This window comes from Piliocolobus tephrosceles, chromosome 6, assembly GCF_002776525.5.
Source record: "Piliocolobus tephrosceles isolate RC106 chromosome 6, ASM277652v3, whole genome shotgun sequence".
Taxonomy (NCBI): domain Eukaryota; kingdom Metazoa; phylum Chordata; class Mammalia; order Primates; family Cercopithecidae; genus Piliocolobus; species Piliocolobus tephrosceles.
The window spans coordinates 99,737,329-99,756,876 of record NC_045439.1 but is presented as its reverse complement, the minus strand read 5'-3'; the positions used below and the strand labels follow the sequence as shown (position 1 = coordinate 99,756,876).

Sequence of the window (19,548 nt, the reverse complement as noted above, 5' to 3'; positions counted from 1 at the left end):
ATCAAAATTGCTCAGGACGAGGAGGCGAGGAGGCAGCAGGGGATGGGCGAGGGAGGGAGTCTCGCTTACGGCTGCGAGCCCCAACTCTTGGAAACTATCAACTGAGTATAAATTGAGATTTACTGTATGGGATGCCCCGCCCTCTCCACTTTTCTCCACCTGCGGCGGGTGTGAGAGACCTGGCACGTTTTAGAAATGTGCCTCCGCTGAGACAGGTAGGCGGGCAATCTCGCAAGGACTTGTGGGCGTGGTGGGTGGGAGTGGTTACTTCCGCGGATCTTCGCGTTCCACACCTCTTTGAATTGCGGTGAGAATCGGCGGCGACTACATTTAGATAGCCTCAATACTTCGTTCCTGAAGGGGAACAACCTAAAAGTTAGTTTAACACCATCCTACGACCGCGGCAGGACTCGAACCTGCAATCTTCTGATCCGAAGTCAGACGCCTTATCCATTAGGCCACGCGGCCACCTCGTTGTTATTGCTTCTTGAGCGACTCATAAAAATGTTACCTCCGCCCATCGCCTAGCTCGGGACCAACCCACCTGCTCTTTGAGAGGGGGAGGTTGGCCTTTACTTCGCAGTGTTCCGCAGGGAGAGCCCACCCAGAAGTCCCCTTTCTCCCCCCGCGGGCGGATCGCACCATTGGCGGCCCTCCTATTGGTCGCGCTGGGAATCTCCCGCTTGCCTCTCGGGTAGCAGCGGGACCTAGTCGGGTGCAGACGGGAAGTTGCTTCTGCCAGCGAAGCGGACTGGCCGGGTGGAGGCCACACGCCACCCCGAGGCTGCGAAGGCCGCGCGTAGGGGGACGCCGCGCCGTGGGCCTGGGGTCGGGGGAACCGCAGACCGGGAAGCACTGTGCGGACCGAGGTTTCCGGCGGGTTCGGCGGCGGGGAGGCCGGGTCGCTGAGCGGCGGCGCGGCCCCTCCCTCTCCAGTCAGGGAGCGAGGCCCGGAGCAGGGCGGCGGCTCGTCCCAGGGCGCACCGCGGCGCCTCTGCCGGGCGCAGGCGGGCGGCGGGGCTCACGGGGGTGGCCGCCCACGCCCGCTGCAGGACGCCCTCGGCCGGCTGGGCCGTGGTCCAGGTGTGGGTGGAGGTCCCAGGGGACGGCGGCTCAACTTACGGGTTCGAATCCGGGTTCTGGCACCTCTCGACGCTAGGCTATCGGGCCACGCCGGTCGCGGTAATGGCAGCCACCATTTGCTTGCCAAGAGCAGGGCCGCAAGACGTAGGCGCCCTGTGTGCCCCGGACAGCGGCCCTGTGTGACAGGCAGAATCTGTAATCCCATTTTACAGAATAGGATATCAGGGCCTAAGGAGCGTTGCCCAAGGTCACACAGCTCGAGAGAGCCAGAAGCGGGGTTCAAAGCCGCGTCGCCCTTCCGCAGATACTGCTCTCTTACTCGCTGCCCTCGGCTTCCCCACGTGGGTCCACTGACGAAGCTGCGTGGACCCCGGTTCCCCCAGGAGGGGTATTGACGTTTCCCAAGTTTTGAGGCTTAACAGAAAATGCAACTGAAGCACCTGGCACGTGCTGGGGACGCAGTAAATGCTCAAGGAATGGTGACTATGAATACACCTTTTACATGTATGGTAAAATAACGCTTTATATCATCTGTCTCCTTTAGGATTTGGGGTGGAAGGCAGGCATGGTCAAACCCATTTCACTGACAGGAGAGCAGAGACAGGACGTGTCTCTCTCCACGTCTTCCAGCCAGTAAAAGCAGCCAAGCTGGAGTCCAAAGCCAGGTGCTCTGACTCCCAGCGTGGGGGTCCCTGCACCAACCATGAGCCGCCTGCTCTGGAGGAAGTTGGCCGGCGCCACCGTCGTGCCAGGGCCGGTTCCACCTCCGGGGCGCTGGGTCTCCAGCTCCGTCCCCGCGTCCGACCCCAGCGACGGGCGGCGGCGGCAGCAGCAGCTGCAGCAGGAGCAGCCGCAAGTGCCATCCTCGGAGGGCGGGCAGCTGCGGCACAACCCATTGCACATCCAGATGCTCTCGAAAGGGCTGCACGAGCAAATCTTCGGGCAAGGAGGGGAGATACCCGGCGAGGCCGCGGTGCGCCGCAGCGTCGAACACCTGCAGAAGCACGGGCTCTGGGGGCAGCCAGCGGCGCCCTTGCCCGACGTGGAGCTGCGCCTGCCGCCCCTCTACGGGGACAACCTGGACCAGCACTTCCGCCTCCTGGCCCAGAAGCAGAGCCTGCCCTACCTGGAGGCGGCCAACTCGCTGTTGCAGGCCCAGCTGCCCCCGCAGCCCCCGGGTTGGGCCTGGGCGGAGGGCTGGACCCGGTACGGCCCCGAGGGGGAGGCCGTACCCGTGGCCATCCCCGAGGAGCGGGCCCTGGTGTTCGACGTGGAGGTCTGCTTGGCAGAGGGAACTTGCCCCACATTGGCGGTGGCCATATCCCCCTCGGCCTGGTAAGTAGGGGCAGGGTTGGGGACATAAGCAGGCATGGGGGCCCAGCTTAATAGTTTGTTTCAGTGAACATTTACTGAGGTCCTGTTATGTGCTGGGTGCTCACGTAGGGAGCACTGATGTGGTGAATTAGGACTAGACCCCTGTTTATGTGGGACTCACTTTCTGGTGGGTAGATCACAGGCAGTAAGCAAATACCCAAGTAAACATCAGGCAGTAAAGGCCATGCGGAGAATCACAGTAGAGCGCTGTAGATGAGACCTGTGGGAGGCCACTTAAGATCACCATGATTTGGTGCCTTTACCCCCTCCCCTAATAGCGTCATGAGAAGTTAGTCTGAAAAGTCATTTGAACGGTGTTTCTATTTGGGGAGCTATTAATTATTTTGGGCAGTAGAAAGCTCCCTTTTGTGGGACTGTCCCAGGCAGTATAGGACATTAGTATCCCCGGCCTTTCCCATAAACGCCAGACCAACACCTCCCGCCCCGCTGCCCCCGCCGCCAACGTTTCCACATGCCCCCTTGAGGCGGCATCTGGTTGACCAACCCTAGTTGAGAAACATTGCTTCCTTCCCCCAGCCTTCCAAGCAGGCATTTTGGTCCCAAACAAGTATATCCAATCTCTCTTTTCTTTTTAAATAACTTTCTAAGTGCTACCCAAGTTTCTTTTTCAAACAATGATGGCAGTACTGTTTCTCCCCTTTTTTTATTCTTCATTCCAGGATTAAAATACTATTTACAACCTTAATGCTTTCAGGCATGGCCAGCAAAAAAGTTGGCAGTTTCTTTATTCCTATTGGAAGCTACATCTTTGTAAAGAAAGCTGCGAAATGTTAAATATGCAGTTGAAAATGGTGAAAACATGGCTAAATAGATAAGGTAGGCATTAATGGCTGAAAAGAGCAAAACTAGATGATTCTGCATTGATTGAGTTCCAGTTACAATGAGAATCACACTACTTAGAATATGTAACTCGATGGTCAAAGTAAAGGGGAATACCGGCCATCATTTGGAAAGATAGAGTAGGCTTTGGTGGCTGAAAGAAAATTAGGAAATCAGTGACAAGAAAGATTTGTTTTTTGATCTGTTGGTCATTTTTGGCCAAGTTACCTCAAGTCCGCTTTTCTCTTCCTCCTCCTTTCTCTCTTTTACCTCTCCTTTCCCTCCCTGTCCTTCCCTCTCTGCCCTCATTCTCATTCCATTCTTGCCAGTGGTACTCAGGGCATTGGCCTGATGGCAGAAGTCATTGTTAAGGCCTGGGCTCATGCTGGGACCTTCCTCCTAGGAGTCTGACTGGTGGGTGGAGGTGGGTGCCACATGGTGCCCTAATAGCGGTCCACTTTGAACCTGGGCATGCCCCCGCCCCTTAACTGAGTAACATTAGGTACCTGACCATCCCACAGTTTACAATGGGAGGAGAAGCCTTCGTCAGCTCTGAGCCTCCCACGGGGCAGCTTGTTCCCAAAGGCTGTTGGTAAGGGCTTTGGCCATCAGGCTAAAGGGACATCACTCCGGCCATGAACATTTATCTGAGATTCACAGTAAAACTAGTATTAATGGCATAGATCCCTACTTATCTTAAATTTGGCTTTCTTCTTTTTAATCACTAGTTTATCATGAGATGGCTTCATGCACAGCTGCAGAGCTGCATCTTGACACCAGTGTGGCTTTTTATTGTAACCAAAGTCCCTGTTATCACCATGGCCTCAACTATTTGGTATTCTTTAGCCTTTTTGTCTGTGTTGTAAGGGCTTTGACATGCTGAATTAAGAGGTGGGGGGAATTTCTTTAGTCCCTTGGCTTATTTTCACCATTTGGAGTATGAGTTAGATTTTGTCAGGTTTAAAACTAGGACCCTCTTGCTTTCTCTTTGAAAGAAATTAATTTTATATGTGTTGAATCTGTTGAGGCAGATACTCCCTCTTCCATTCCATAAAGGTTGCAAGGAGCTCCTTCTCTGCAGTGTTGTCCACACATGGCCTCGTCACTCACTTTGATGCTGAGTGGGCCTTGACGGTTGAGAACAATCTGTGGCTTACAACAGGCATTTCTTCAGTGGCCATTCCCCTACACCTAGCCTTGTGGATCTTGAGCAAACTGCAGCCTTTTACTGAATCAGTGTCAGGCCCCCAACAGGCCGCACTCATCCCCTATCCTCCCACCCCCACCTTATCACATGCACATACATTTTCTCATTCTGGCACTTTCCCTGGTCTCTCACTGAGGTTGAGATTCTCCAAGGTGTGTGATTTGTTCTTTGTCCCCCAGAATCTTTTCAGCCGTGAGATGATTCATCCTGTACATGTGTGCAGTATTTGTCTTTTTTTTTTTTTTTGCCAGTTCAATTAAAAAAAATCTCCACTTTCGGTTCTGTTACTGTCTTATCTCCTTTACTAGCACTTTGAACAGTAGTTGGTTTGTGCCTATAGACACAAGAGGTTGATAATGTTCATAAAACCTCAGAGCTAGATGTAGACTTAGTGAACACTGGGTCTAGCAAACACCTTGATGGCCCAGGCTGTAATATAATACCTGCATGTAGGTCTAATAGCCCAATAGTTCCATTTTTATGTGCAGAAGTTTAAAGAAGCTTTTGTAGCTCTTGCCCACCAGCACACACACCCACCCTGCTACACCTGACCTGTAGCTGAGTTAGGAGCACCCTTTGGTCTCACTTGTGTCCCCAGCTGCCAGTACGCCATCTGGCATGTGGTGGTAGGTGTGCAGTGGGTGTTGTGGAGTGGAAGTTTAATGTCTCCATGGTGAACTTGCCTGCCTCTCGCCTCCCTCAGGTATTCCTGGTGCAGCCGGCGGCTGGTGGAAGAGCGTTACTCTTGGACCAGCCAGCTGTCGCCGGCTGACCTCATCCCCCTGGAGGTCCCTGCTGGTGCCAGCAGCCCCACCCAGAGAGATTGGCAGGAGCAGTTAGTGGTGGGGCACAATGTTTCCTTTGACCGAGCTCATATCAGGGAGCAGTACCTGATCCAGGTAAGGTTCCTGGGGCCAGCTACAGGTTCTGGCATGGGATGGGCCAGGAGCCCTAATCTCAGTGGTTAGGGAAGGCACTGCTTTCCTGGCAAGTGTCTCTATTGCCTTTGCTGAAGCCACAAGGCCCGTCTGTTGACCAGCTGTGCCTCTGGTCCCTGTGCCTAGCTGTTTATGTCCCCGGGAAAGCCTGGTATAGGACCTAAGTTGTCACAAAGTAATAATGGCTTTTATCTCTGTGGCATTTTAGAGCTTAGCATGGATATTTTTTTTTTTTTTTTGAGACGGAGTCTCGTTCTGTCGCCCGGGCTGGAGTGCAGTGGCCGGATCTCAGCTCACTGCAAGCTCCGCCTCCCGGGTTTATGCCATTCTCCTGCCTCAGCCTCCCGAGTAGCTGGGACTACAGGTGCCCGCCACCTCGCCCGGCTAGTTTTTTGTATTTTTTAGTAGAGACGGGGTTTCACCGTGTTAGCCAGGATGGTCTCGATCTCCTGACCTCGTGATCCACCCGTCTCAGCCTCCCAAAGTGCTGGGATTACAGGCTTGAGCCACTGCGCCCAGCCTAGCATGGATCTTAAAGGTTTTGAGCCACAGCCTGGGCTCACTTCCTGCCGTAACCACTGATGACTACTATGAGGTCCTTAACATCTCTAAGTGTTAGTTTCCTTTTTTTAATAAAAAGGCAGAGATAACATACATCTCATAGGATTAATAGGAGGGTTGGAACAATGCCTGCATGTCAAACACTCAGTAGTCTGCCTGGTGTATAGTAGTGGCAATTCTTAATTTTACGAAGTGTTTTTTCATTGTATCTTCACAGCAGCCCTAGGAGACAGGCCGGGCAGGGGAGAGCAACCTTAGCCTATAGCTGAGGGTGCTGAGGCTCAGACAGCCTTGTTGACGTGCCCAGGGCCACACAGCTTATGAGTGACAGGGTTGGGGCCAGACCAGATAGCCCTGAAGGCTTTGTTTTGGCCACTCTGTATCTACATTGCTCGGAGCTACTGCTGGAAGCTGGGAAGGACTTGCACATTGGGTTTGAGCCAGGCCTGCGTCTTAAAGGGTGGCTAGGATTTGGGAAGGCAGGCCTCTTAAAGGTGATGGGGCCAGCATGAACAAACATGAGGATTCTGTATTTTGTGCTGGAGGCTGTGTGCTGGGGGGGGGAGGCTGTTTGAGGAGCTGAGGTGGGGCTGGAGGTCCACACCACTAAGCAGTGGTGGGCTGGCCCCACAGTTGTAGCCTCCCTCCTTCCCTTTCCTTTCTTCCTCCTCCTCCTCAGGGTTCTCGCATGCGTTTCCTGGACACCATGAGCATGCACATGGCCATCTCAGGGCTAAGTAGCTTCCAGCGCAGTCTGTGGATAGCAGCCAAGCAGGGCAAGCACAAGGTCCAGGGCCCCACAAAGCAAGGCCAGAAGTCCCAGAGGAAAGCCAGAAGAGGCCCAGCGGTGAGAGCACACTGCCAGTGGGCAGGAGCCTAGTGCTTGGGACCCCCCTCACCAGCCCGTCTGACCCGAGGCCAAGCTGATCTGCCGTGTCCCTTGCTCTGGTTCCCCAGATCTCATCCTGGGACTGGCTGGACATCAGCAGTGTCAACAGTCTAGCAGAGGTGCACAGACTTTATGTAGGGGGGCCTCCCTTAGAGAAGGAGCCTCGAGAACTGTTCGTGAAGGGTACCATGAAGGACATTCGTGAGAACTTCCAGGTATGGTGCTAGAAAGGGCTGCGGGAGATGGGCTGTGGCACACCCCTAGCTGCGCTTGGGGAGATACAACTGCCAGGCCTGACCCTGAGACCTGGTGGTGGTAATGGGATGGCTGCCCACCTTGCGCCTTCCTGTCACCTTGTGCCAGGACCTGATGCAGTACTGTGCCCAGGACGTGTGGGCCACCCATGAGGTTTTCCAGGAGCAGCTACCGCTCTTCTTGGAGAGGTGAGGGGGAGCCCATGTGGGAATCTTTGGGGGTCATTGTGTTCCTGGTACCCGGGCCTGCTGTAATCAGGTGGCGCTGGTTCTGTCTCAGGTTGGGGACCTTAGCTTTTCTAGGCTGAAAGAATGGAGCCCTTCTGTCCAGTGGTGTCCATCTGGGCCCTGGACTCTGGATTTCTACAGAAGCCCTGGAAGGGAGGGCCATGGAGTTGTGCTTGTGTTTCATGTGCATGGTCCTGGTTTACTATGCACCTTCTCTGAACTAGATCCTTAACCAAGGGCTTCATGTACATCATGCTTATGTTTATTAATGAGTCCGTCTTATGAAGTGACCCTTGTGTAGCTGAAAATTCAGGTATATTTGTACCAAATATACTGAAAGAAGAAGGAAGGGAAGAAAATTTGGCTAGAACTTTTGACCCAAAGCTTACTGTTGGCTAGAAGCTTTACTGATAACATATTTTGTATGTTGTATGTATTATATGCTATATTCTTAAAGTGAGCGAGAGAAAAGAAAATGTGTTAAGAAAATCATGAGGAGAAAATGTGTTTATTGTTCATTAGGTGGAAGTGGATCATCATAAAGATCTCTGTCCTTCACCTTGAGTAGGCTGAGGAGAAGGAGGAGGAGGGGGGTTGGGCTTGCTGTCTTGGGTGGCTAAGGCAGAAGAAAGTAAGTGTGTAAGTGAACTTGCACGATCCAGACCTGTGTTGTTTAAAGGTGAACTGTATTTTACCACCCAAGTTGTGAGGTTCAGGCATGATGTTTTTCATGTATGGGATTATTAGCACAGTGCCTGGCACACAGTCATTACTCCATGTGTGGCAGCCATTTTCACTTTCGCCATCTATATTTCCCACATTACCCCTGAGGATGGGATGATATTGTTCCCATTTTATAGATGAAAGAACTGAGACTCCAAGAGATGGGGTTACTTACCCAGGGATGAGTAACAGTGAGCTGGGATTTAATGCCTTGTCTGACTTTTGAGCTGTGCCATGTCGGTGGCTTGGTTGAGGCTTGCTAAACCGGCTCAGGGATTGGGCCAAAGTCTTGCCTCCTGTGGTCATTTATGGCAGCTGCTGGTGTTTGCCTCCAAGGTGTCCCCACCCAGTGACTCTGGCTGGCATGCTGGAGATGGGTGTCTCCTACCTGCCTGTCAACCAGAACTGGGAGCGTTACCTGGCAGAGGCACAGGGCACTTATGAGGAGCTCCAGCGGGAGATGAAGAAGTCGTTGATGGACCTGGCCAACGACGCCTGCCAGCTGCTCTCAGGAGAGAGGTAGCCAGGCCTTGGGTGGGCAGGATCTAGGCAGGGGACTGGCAGGTGGGTGGTCTAGCCTTCGGCTTAGCCTTAGCCCTGCCCTAGTGGACTGACTCTGTAGGTACAAAGAAGACCCCTGGCTCTGGGACCTGGAGTGGGACCTGCAAGAATTTAAGCAGAAGAAAGCTAAGAAGGTGAAGAAGGAGCCAGCCACAGCCAGCAAGTTGCCCATCGAGGGGGCTGGGACCCCTGGTGATCCCATGGATCAGGAAGGTGGGGAGCATGGGCAGGAGGTAGAGGTGGGGTAGGGGTTGTCGCTGGGAAGGTCCTGTGATTGAAGGGGTCCTTGGAAAGGGTTGCTCCAGCCTTCTGGAGATGAGCGGGTGGGAGCAGGTCTTACTGAGAGTTCCTTCTCCTGCTCCTGATTGTCTTCCCCCACCCTCACAGACCTTGGCCCCCGCAGTGAGGAGGAGGAGTTTCAACAAGATGTCATGGCCCGCGCCTGCTTGCAGAAGCTGAAGGGGACCACAGAGCTCCTGCCCAAGCGGCCCCAGCACCTTCCTGGACACCCTGGGTGAGCCCAGCCCACCCCCAGCAGTGTATCTAGAGTCCACCCTTGCGCCATTCTCAGGACAGACCTGGTCTAGGTTCTGGCACAGAGGCATCATGCACATGTGTACTTACTGACCTGCTGCCATTCATTCGTACTGTCTTCCAGTCCTGTTCTCATTTGCTTACTCTGGACTGGCTTACTGGACTCATTCAGCACGGTTCTGAGCACCTGCTGTGCACTGGCCCGTGGCAGCCACTGGGTGTACAGACTGGAGCATAGCTCCTCCTTTCCAGTAGTTCCTTTTTTTCTAGGAGAAGCCAGGCATGTAGACCAGCTAGTACAGCTAGTGTCCATAGGTAGTTCTGAGACTGCCTGGGGAAATAAATCAAGAAGCTTTCCTTGAGAAGGTGCCCTTTCCTTTGAGCCTCATAGGGTGGCAGAGATGATAAAAAGGGCAGCCAGGGTGAGCAGCAGGGTGCCAACTTTGCACTTGCATGACCCTGAGAGCAAGTGTCCTGAGTGCCTTCCTAGCTTCACCCTGGGCTCAACTCTGGTGAACAGCCTGCAAGAGAGCACCCAGAAGGACTGGTGTTTCTCTAGAGGAGTGGGGAGGGCAGATGTGCTACCTCCTCTGGTCAGTTACACTGGATGAAATGGAGCTTGAGAAGGAGCCCTGCCCTGGGCCAGGGTATGCTTTTGTGTCCTGGCTTCTGACTAGTGCAGTGGGACTGACTTAGTGTCTTTGCTTTTGAAATATTCTTCTAGAGGATTCCATGGGGGTCCTGGCTAAAGCATCCCAGAGGAGGGGATGGTGGCTGTAGGCTGGGGTCACCAGAAAGCCCCAGGGCTTTGGAGGGTGGGTGGGGCATATTGTGGGAGAGAGAACCTTCCCTCCAACAACTGCCCTTACCATTGTGACACTGCTGTCTTCCTGGTGGGACGTAGATGGTACCGGAAGCTCTGTCCCCGGCTAGACGACCCTGCATGGACCCCAGGCCCCAGCCTCCTCAGCCTGCAGATGCGGGTCACACCTAAACTCATGGCACTGACCTGGGATGGCTTCCCTCTGCACTACTCAGAGCGTCATGGCTGGGGCTACCTGGTGCCTGGGCGACGGGACAACCTGGCCAAGCTCCCGACAGGTACCACCCTGGAATCAGCTGGGGTGGTCTGCCCCTACAGGTAAGGCTCAGGCCCAGGGGAGGAAGGGGCTGGAGCCTAGGGACCCCTTCCCTTGGCTGGTCAGCTCAGGCTAGTGGAAAGAGTTTGGGTTCAAGAGTCTGGGTTGAGAAGAAGGGAAAACAAAAAAGGAAAAAATTTTTAAAAACACACACAAAAAGGCGTCTGGGTTCACGTTTTTTTTTTCCATGGCTACCCTTACCCTCTGGATCTCAGAGGCCCTGGGAGGGAGTACGTTGAGATGTTCAGAGTGGGGAGGACTAAAGGCCTTCCTCTTGGGCCAGGCAGCACAGCTGCCTTCACAAGAACATGCAGAGGGCTGTTAATAGTAGCAGGGAGATGGGTTTTTTTAAAAATGTATATATAATTTGAGTGATAATTGTGGGCCAAGCAGTGCTTCCCTCATTTGTTCCCCAAGGAGCCCCATGAGCTAGAATGGTTATCCCCATGTTGTAGTTGACAAAGGCTCAGTTGGCTTGTTTAAGATCACAGAACCTGAGCTTTAGACAAGCAGGTGTTGGGGAGAAACTTACAGTGGCCCAGAATTACGAGTCCTGGCTTTTCAAGGCAGCCTGAGTCTCTTTCAGGGCCTTGGAACAAAAGGGGTAAGACTGGCCTTGCTCCTTTGAGCCTAAGGGTAGGTGAGCTGGCAAGAGCCAGCCTGCAGCTGGGCCCTGGGTCCTGTCCTCTTGCTGTGCTCTCAGAACTTCTCTTGAGTTCTGTAGTGTAAGAGGAACTTGGATTTGAGTGAGACAAGGCCTCAAACCCCAGCCTGCTGCCAGAGTGCTGTCATTTTTAGTTTGTCAATCCCTGTCTAAAACCCGGGGAAAGTGCTGTCTGGTTCTGCCTCAGAGCTGATTCTGAGGACTAAACAAAGGGAATTGTGGAAGGCACCAGCAAGCTGCTGGCCCACAGTGGGCATATGGTAATCAGAGGCTGCTGCTGCTGTTCTCTGCCCAGAGCCATCGAGTCCCTGTACAGGAAGCACTGTCTCGAACAGGGGAAGCAGCAGCTAACGCCCCAGGAGGCCGACCTGGCTGAGGAGTTCCTGCTCACTGACAATAGTGCCATATGGCAAACGGTGAGGGCAGGCTCTGAACCTGAGCTTTGGGGAGGGGAGGTCTCTGTTCCACCCAGGGAAGGAGCAGCCTTTTTGGGTGGGAGGCTGGCACTGGTGGCTTACCCCAGACTGACCTGCGGTGTCTGAGTACCATGCAGGGAGGGGCTGGTGGATTGGGACCTACCCAGTCCCATGCTTCACTCTCTTGGTCCTTGGACCACTCCAGGTAGAAGAACTGGATTACTTAGAAGTGGAGGCTGAGGCCAAGGTGGAGAACTTGGGAGCTGCAGTGCCAGGTCAACCGCTAGCTCTGGTGAGCAGTGCGCCTGCCCAGGGGTTCTCTGGGTGGGTGCTGGGTGGAATGGACTTCCTCTTGCCCATGTAGTTCTTCCCAGCCAGAGTTCCCTAGGTCTTAGGGGGGTTGGAGATGCCACCCTGTCCCTGGGAGGCCCCACACATGTTGGAGGACAAGGAGAAAGCCTGAGTGAGACCTCATGGCCATCTTGTCATTTCCCAGCTGATGACAGTTTCAGGCCCTTTTCCCACTCCCTACCCCCTGGCCCTTGCTGAATGCAGGTGCTGGAACAGGGCCTGATCTAGGTGTGTGGCCCCCACAGACTGCCCCTGGCGGCCCCAAGGACAGCCAGCCCAACTATCACCATGGCAACGGACCTTACAACGATGTGGACATCCCTGGCTGCTGGTTTTTCAAGCTGCCTCACAAGGTGTGTCCTGGGTCATGGCCTGTCCTGTGGTGTGTCCTCACTCTGCTCAAGGCCCACAGCAGGCCTTCAGAGTGACACACCTGAGACTATCCTTTTTGTGGGAGTGACTAGTAGTGGGACAGAGTGTGATTTCAGGTACATACTGTCATGTCTCAGCTTTTGTTTTTCTAATGAAAGTCGGGTGGCAAGGGGCACATCTGGTACGTGATAGATTCTGCCGATTTGTCACTATGTGGGGAGCCAGGTTTGCTTGTGTCTGTGTCCTAGGGGTCATGTGTGTGCGCATGTGTGTGCGCATTTGTGCTGTGTGATGCAATCAGGGATTTGCCTCAGACGGCTGAGGTTCTGGGCTCAGTGTTGGGAGGAGTGCAGGTGCTCACATTGGTTCCCCACCCGGGGATCTGCCACCTGCCTCCAGCCCCTGCTTCCTTTGCTCTGTCCAGGATGGTAATAGCTGTAATGTGGGAAGCCCCTTTGCCAAGGACTTCCTGCCCAAGATGGAGGATGGCACCCTGCAGGCTGGCCCAGGAGGTGCCAGTGGGCCCCGTGCTCTGGAAATCAACAAAATGATTTCTTTCTGGAGGAACGCCCATAAACGTATCAGGTGGGCCACCATGGGAGGAGTCCTGGGACGCCTTTCCCCCCCTCTTCCCACCCAGGGACCTCTGACTAACCCTGGATTCCCACAGAGGGCCAGCCTAGCTGTGGTCCAGAGGCCTGGCTACTTTTGGTCCTGGTGCCATGGACCTTGGGCAAGTCTCCCCTCTAGCTTCAGTTTCCCTGTTAATGTAAAAAGAATGGTGCTGTAGGACCATGAGAGCCCTTCGCAGCTCCCAACAGAACCTCTTGGTGTAACTGCTGGAGCCATGGGATAAGGCTGAGGACCATGGAGAGCTGGTGGCCTGTAAGCCTGTTGGGGGCTGGGAGCTGGGTCTTGTAGTCAGGAATGGCAAATGTATTCATCTTGAAGGCCATTTCCACGGTGGCTGTGGCCACCAGCACACTCTGGTGAGCAGAGTGGGTTTTGGGATGGTGAAGTCTGCCTGTGTGCAGGAAGAGGCAGTGGTGGAAGGAGTGCCTCATGGATGCCCCCCAGAGAGGAGCAGGAGCTCACTCAGAGGCCTGGCCGGTTCCCAGATGGCTTATGCTCTTGACTGGTATATCACAGGGCCCCAGGCCTTGGCTGAGCCAGGGCTCACCTTGAGTCCAGTTAGTGAGGCTGGGTAGGAGTATAGCAGTCCAGGAGGTGGGCAGGTGAGGGCCATGGTGGGATGCGGGATACATTCTGCTTCCCATGGCTGTGCTGAGCTTCACTTTGTCCCCACAGCTCCCAGATGGTGGTGTGGCTGCCCAGGTCAGCTCTGCCCCGTGCTGTGATCAGGTATGGTCTGCTGAGTGGTTGTAAGGATAGGAGAACTGAGGTGAAGTGGTAGGTCCTAGGGCCAAAGCAACTAAGACCCATTTCCTTCCCCTGCACCCTACCAGGCACCCCGACTATGATGAGGAAGGCCTCTATGGGGCCATCCTGCCCCAAGTGGTGACTGCCGGCACCATCACTCGCCGGGCTGTGGAGCCCACGTGGCTCACCGCCAGCAATGCCCGGGTATGTGTCATCTGCACCTCTGGCCCCTGCTCTTCCTCTCCCAGGTCTATAGAAACTCAGCTCTGAGGGCCTTTAGGTATTTAGCGAGGAGCATGAAAAGGATCCTGTGATCTGGGGTTAGGCAGGACTCTAGTTCACTGCCTGACCCAGATCTTGGAGTGGATGGAAGACAGGAAAATCTGGCTTCATGATTCCTGTCCACTCCTTCAGTAAATGTGTTCTGGGCACCTGCTCCTGGCCAATGACAGGCGTAATAGCTACAGCTCTCATGGAATTTAGATGGGACCATGTAGGTGAGGGGTCTGGCATAGTGCTAGGCATAGAGTAGATTCTTTACCTGTCACCCCAATTGCTGATAGGTAGCTGTCTCTAGAACTATGGAGTTTGACCAGTGCTGTCTGGCATTCTCTAAAGCCATTCCCTTAGGAAAGGCTCTCAGTCAACTCTGGCTCCAGGAATAGGGTAGGAGGAGTCTCATTTGGGTATCTCACTCTTCCCACAGCCTGACCGAGTAGGCAGTGAGTTGAAAGCCATGGTGCAGGCCCCACCTGGCTACACCCTTGTAGGTGCTGATGTGGACTCTCAAGAGCTGTGGATTGCAGCTGTGCTTGGAGACGCCCACTTTGCCGGCATGCATGGTGAGCAGGAGCCGGGGTTGGGGCAGCCCAGCCCCTCAGGTAGCATATTGACAGTTCTGATGAACACTGGGCAGAATGTTCCTGAGTTTCTTTCCTCACTCCTGCTTATCTTTCAGGCTGCACAGCCTTTGGGTGGATGACACTGCAGGGCAGGAAGAGCAGGGGCACTGATCTACACAGTAAGACAGCCACTACTGTGGGCATCAGCCGTGAGCATGCCAAAGTCTTCAACTATGGCCGCATCTATGGGGCTGGGCAGCCCTTTGCTGAGCGCTTACTAATGCAGTTTAACCACCGGCTCACACAGCAGGAGGCAGCTGAGAAGGCCCAGCAGATGTACGCCGTCACCAAGGGCCTCCGCTGGTGAGGGTCCCTCTCCCATCCACTTTAACACCCAGGACCTGAGGCCTGCTTTACTGTCCTCTAGTACTCCCATCTGTTCTATCTCGTGCCCATTACTTGAACCCTTACCTAGCCCCTCTCCTTCCACAACTGTGTAACCTAGTTCCGGGATGCTTTGTCCTGTTGTGACATTTGCTTGCTTTATAGTCAGCCTTAAACAGTTTTTCCTCATGGGAGTAAAGCTATACTTTTGGTTTACTATTACCAAGTGGTAGCATCTTGACAATTCTGATTATGCCGCATAATCAATAATATAGGGGTTGCAAACTCAGATGCCTACAGGGAATGAGAGCAAATGGAGTGGATGGAAGACAGGAGTTGACAGGAGGGCGCTGTGGCAAACTGGAGCATGTAGGCTGATGTTGATACAGGAGAAAGCATTACCAGGCCTCCAGGTTACTTAGCCTAGCTCTCCAATTTGTTTCCTTTCATGGTAGTGCATACTGTGTGCTCAGGGCCTTAGCAGACTCTGGAGGGTTCCAAAAGTGTGAGGGAAGAGAGGTACAACTTCCTGAGGTACAATACATTGTCCACATTTAATTAGCTGGCTCATTGTGGAAACTTCCTTATGAACAACTAAAAGTTAAGTATGTGATAAATGATACAGTGGTTGATGACTGTAAATGCAGGAAAGGGGAGCTGAGTATCATCCAGTGGATAAAGTTGAGGTTGGGTAAGGCTCATACCATGAGCAGCATGTGCTGGTGGAGGCAAGAAAGGTGGTGGGACTTTAGTTGTGGACACCTTTGAAAGTGTCACAGGAGTTTGGACTGCGGGCACAGGTGGTAGGGAAGCCGTTTACACAAGTGAGTGACGGGTCTCTGGAGCCTTCAGGCAACAAGTCTCGTGAGATCTGCAGGTTAGATGGAAGCTGAATTGTCTAGGGTTGTGGCAGTTGAGAAGGGTAAGCCAGGCCTGGCTGTTGTGTTTTCTGCTTCAGCAAATGCCCCCTCCCCTTCAGGGTAGCCTATTCTTACCCCATCCCCCCAAATCTAGAGTGATGGTCCTTGCTGCCTGCTGAATATAAGGCCTGTGTTGGTCATTGGGCAATTCAGTGTCTAAAGAAACAGGACAGTAGGAATAGTGGTTGCTCGTGTGCTGGAGTCTTTGTCCTTTATTGGGCTACCATGGGGTGGCCCAGGCTTTGGGGCTACAAAAGCCTGGGCTGCATCTCTTTCTAGCTCCGTGATCCTAGGCAAGGCACTTAGCCTCTCTGAGCCTGTTTCTTCCTCTGAATAAAAGCCTTTAGGAGACTGGCATGATGCCAGTGTTTTTGAAAGTTGAAGTGATGTGAACATTCCATGCTAAGGTACTAGGTGTGGCACAGGAAGCACTCCTGTGGAATGATAGTGATAACAACGCTGCCCCCAGGTATCGGCTGTCAGATGAGGGTGAGTGGCTGGTGAGGGAGTTGCACCTCCCAGTGGACAGGACTGAAGATGGCTGGATTTCCCTGCAGGATCTGCGCAAGGTCCAGAGAGAAACTGCAAGGAAGTAAGAACCTTCTTTGTGTTAAGGATGGAGGGAGGGGTCTGGGCTTGCCCCAGAAGAGCTTGGATGCTTTGTTTTTCAGCTTTGAGATGCTGAAAGACAGAGTCTGCCCTCTGTTTCTGGTCCCTTAGGTCACACTGGAAGAAGTGGGAGGTGGTTGCTGAACGGGCATGGAAGGGGGGCACAGAGTCAGAAATGTTCAATAAGCTTGAGAGCATTGCTACGTCTGACATACCACGTACCCCGGTGCTGGGCTGCCGCATCAGCCGAGCCCTGGAGCCCTCGGCTGTCCAGGGAGAGGTATCTTGCTACCTTTGGAGCATAGGCAGAGGGGCCCCCGGGGAGGGCAGGGCAAAGGGCAGGGCACAGGCTCCCTGTGGACCTTACCAATGTTCGTAGGTAGGGCCAGAGTGAAGCTTCTCTTGGGGCTTCTACCCTAGAGTTAATTGGTATGTAGCATAGCCCCTCTCACCTGTGCCCACTTTCCCTCCCCAGTTTATGACCAGCCGTGTGAATTGGGTGGTACAGAGCTCTGCTGTTGACTACTTACACCTCATGCTTGTGGCCATGAAGTGGCTGTTTGAAGAGTTTGCCATAGATGGGCGCTTCTGCATCAGCATCCATGACGAAGTTCGCTACCTGGTGCGGGAGGAGGACCGCTACCGTGCTGCCCTGGCCCTGCAGATCACCAACCTCTTGACCAGGTATGCGGGGCCCATGGCCTCTAGCCTGGCCATGTGCTCCTATGTGGGGCTTTGGGTGAGCGCTTCTTGGGCCAGACTGGGCAGTTTTGAGTTTTCATCCCCCTAGAAGTGAATGTTTCACCTTCTTATTTCTAATTTTTAAAAAGTTATAATCCTAAAAAGACTAGCCTCAATTTTTAAAAAAAGAGTTCTTGGGTTTGAAAATGTCAAATACCAAGACCGATCATTGAGGAAGCTGTGAGGTTAGGGGAATTATTCCAAAGGGTAGTACTCACACTTTTCTGTTTTGAAAATCAAATGACAGAAGCCTTTTCTCATTTCATAGAAAATTGAGATTTTTTCTTTCTCCCATAAATGTTTCCTTAAGTGCCAAAAGTTTGTTACTTGACTGCTAACAGAAAACATTGTTAATGGGGACACTCAAATATGATTTTTTAAAATATCTTATATATTTTATATATTGAGTTGTATTTTCTTGTAGTAAAATTCCTAGTTCTTATGGATGAATTAAATGATATTACCGTTCCATGTTGATCTGCCACTCAGAACCAGTTTGGGAACCATGATCTATCCTGATTATTGGGTAAATAAGAGATGTTTACAATATTCAACATTGTTCCCATTGCCCTCTTAATCATCTCCTGGGGGTTATGCTTAACAAAGCTAAAAGTCCTCATTTATGCTTCAAACTCTGGCCCAATTGGAAGTGATTTCGTATATTAATAAAGTGTACCAAACTGGAAAAAAAAAGTGTGTTGAGTCCATAATTGCATTTCAGTATCTCAGTGGGAGGTTAGGCTGCTGGATGGAAGACAGTGCTGGACCTTCACCTTTCTTGACTTAGCTAAGTGAACAGATGATGGGGTGTTGGACCAGGGGAAGCCCTGCTCTAAGGGGTGTGGGGTCATTGCTCCAGGAGTGATGTGCCTGTGTTCACAGGAGGGGCATGACTGTGAGGGGAGATTGGGTCTCTTTCAGGTGCATGTTTGCCTACAAGCTGGGTCTGAATGACTTGCCCCAGTCAGTCGCCTTTTTCAGTGCAGTTGATATTGACCGGTGCCTCAGGAAGGAAGTGACCATGGATTGTAAAACCCCTTCCAACCCAACTGGGATGGAAAGGAGATACGGGATTCCCCAGGGTGAGCACAACGCATTTGTTCCTCATTACAAATAGGATCGGAGGTGGACTAGCAAGTGGGTTTTGCAGAACAGGAAGCTCGGGGCCCCAGAGATCACCCTCTTGACTCATGCTATATTCTAGGCTAATTTCAGTTCATAAGGTGCCCTGTATCCACAGTGAATGTGACATGATGTTTCAAAAATGAACACAGCAGAGCTTCAAATATTCTACCTGTACCTGTCCCCTACTTCAACCACAGCAGAAATGTTTAAAGAGGATTTATTCTATAGAGTGCATTCTTAGATGACAGAAAAACAAACTGTGCTTTAAATACCAAACAAGTAAATCAGAAAGCTTATTTTCTATTTAAAATGTATCTAAGACAGACTTATTTTATATAAAAAGAAAACAGACCCTCCTAACATGTAACATTACCATTCGTGACAATTGTTCTCAACCTTTCACTCTCCTTTTTGACCTTAGCATTAAGCTCCTTTGCTCACTTCTGAGCTCTCAGTTACAGTTATTGAGGTGGCATCTTAACCAATTTGCACTATTTTTCAGGTGAAGCGCTGGATATTTACCAGATAATTGAACTCACCAAAGGCTCCTTGGAAAAACGAAGCCAGCCTGGACCATAGCACTGCCTGGAGGCTCTGTATTTGCTCCCATGGAGCTTCATCGGGGCGGTGCAGGCTCCCAAACTCAGGCTTTCAGCTGTGCTTTTTGCAAAAGGGCTTGCCTAAGGCCAGCCATTTTTCAGTAGCAGGACCTGCCAAGAAGATTCCTTCTAACTGAAGGTGCAGTTGAATTCAGTGGGTTCAGAACCAAGATGCCAACATCGGTGTGGGCTGTATGACAAGGGGCATTGTTGCTTGTTGGGTAGAAATGAAGCAGAAGCCCCAAAGTTCACATTAACTCAGGCATTTCATTTATTTTTTCCTTTTCTTCTTGGCTGGTTCTTTGTTCTGTTCACCATGCTCTGATGCAGTGCCCTAGAAGGGGAAAGAAGTAATGCTCTAACGTGATAAACCTGCTCCAAGGCAGTGGAAATAAAAAGAAGAAAAAAAAAACTCTTATCTTCTCATCAAAGCCTGTGTTACTCATGCTTTCCCCCCTTTCCCACTCACAGGAGGTAATTACGTTGAAGAAGAGGAAGGAGTCCTCCGAAGTGTAGAGTAAGGCAGTGCCACCTCCTTCTCTTAGGACTTTTCCTATACTGACGAAACTCATGGGACAAAATGATAGAGAAGAAGCTATTGGCATCAAAATGCTACATGACTCTCCTGAGTGCAGCTGCCAAGTGGGTAAAGGGAGTGGATGGGGCCAGGTACATTACACCCTGGAATGTGATCATCTGAAGAATGCATGTTCCAAATTCTTGAGAAGTCAGAAATCCAGGGCATTTGTATGTAAACTTCCAATTTTGAAATGGGAGTGGGCTACTGATTTGCTACGTATCAGATGAACCTAAG

General features: G+C 52.2%; 2 protein-coding genes and 1 non-coding gene across 9 annotated transcripts in view; 1 reads left to right on the top strand and 2 right to left on the bottom strand.

Annotated features, from left to right (window-relative positions):
* Positions 1 to 395: 395 nt before the first annotated feature.
* Positions 396 to 468, bottom strand: TRNAR-UCG. The gene has a single exon. It is a non-coding gene; the product is annotated as a tRNA-Arg (tRNA).
* Positions 469 to 683: 215 nt separating this feature from the next.
* POLG (DNA polymerase gamma, catalytic subunit) lies at positions 684 to 19,150 on the top strand. 4 transcript variants are annotated; one of them, XM_023187101.2, is made up of 23 exons: positions 684 to 869; positions 1,628 to 2,418; positions 5,208 to 5,403; positions 6,683 to 6,850; positions 6,961 to 7,107; positions 7,256 to 7,335; positions 8,434 to 8,616; positions 8,720 to 8,871; positions 9,046 to 9,172; positions 10,097 to 10,333; positions 11,291 to 11,411; positions 11,617 to 11,703; positions 12,008 to 12,115; positions 12,559 to 12,719; positions 13,443 to 13,496; positions 13,601 to 13,718; positions 14,221 to 14,356; positions 14,473 to 14,719; positions 16,130 to 16,252; positions 16,381 to 16,549; positions 16,745 to 16,953; positions 17,932 to 18,092; positions 18,638 to 19,150. In XM_023187101.2, exons 2-23 carry the CDS (start codon positions 1,787 to 1,789, stop codon positions 18,712 to 18,714), a joined length of 3,693 nt encoding a protein of 1,230 aa, XP_023042869.1. In that variant the 5' UTR covers positions 684 to 869; positions 1,628 to 1,786; the 3' UTR covers positions 18,715 to 19,150. The 4 variants fall into 4 exon arrangements, with proteins under 4 accessions (XP_023042869.1, XP_023042870.1, XP_023042868.1 ...); XM_023187102.2 differs by having other exon boundaries at positions 684 to 857; positions 18,638 to 19,136; XM_023187103.2 differs by having other exon boundaries at positions 715 to 799; positions 18,638 to 19,136.
* FANCI (FA complementation group I) overlaps positions 18,209 to 19,548 on the bottom strand; it is an 82,982-nt gene continuing 81,642 nt past the window's right edge. For all 4 annotated transcript variants that reach the window (XM_023187097.1, XM_023187098.1, XM_023187096.1 and 1 more), the window contains one exon: positions 18,209 to 19,068. In XM_023187097.1, coding sequence (XP_023042865.1) covers positions 19,006 to 19,068 — 63 coding nt within the window. In that variant the 3' untranslated portion in view covers positions 18,209 to 19,005. The remainder of the gene's footprint in view (positions 19,069 to 19,548) is intronic.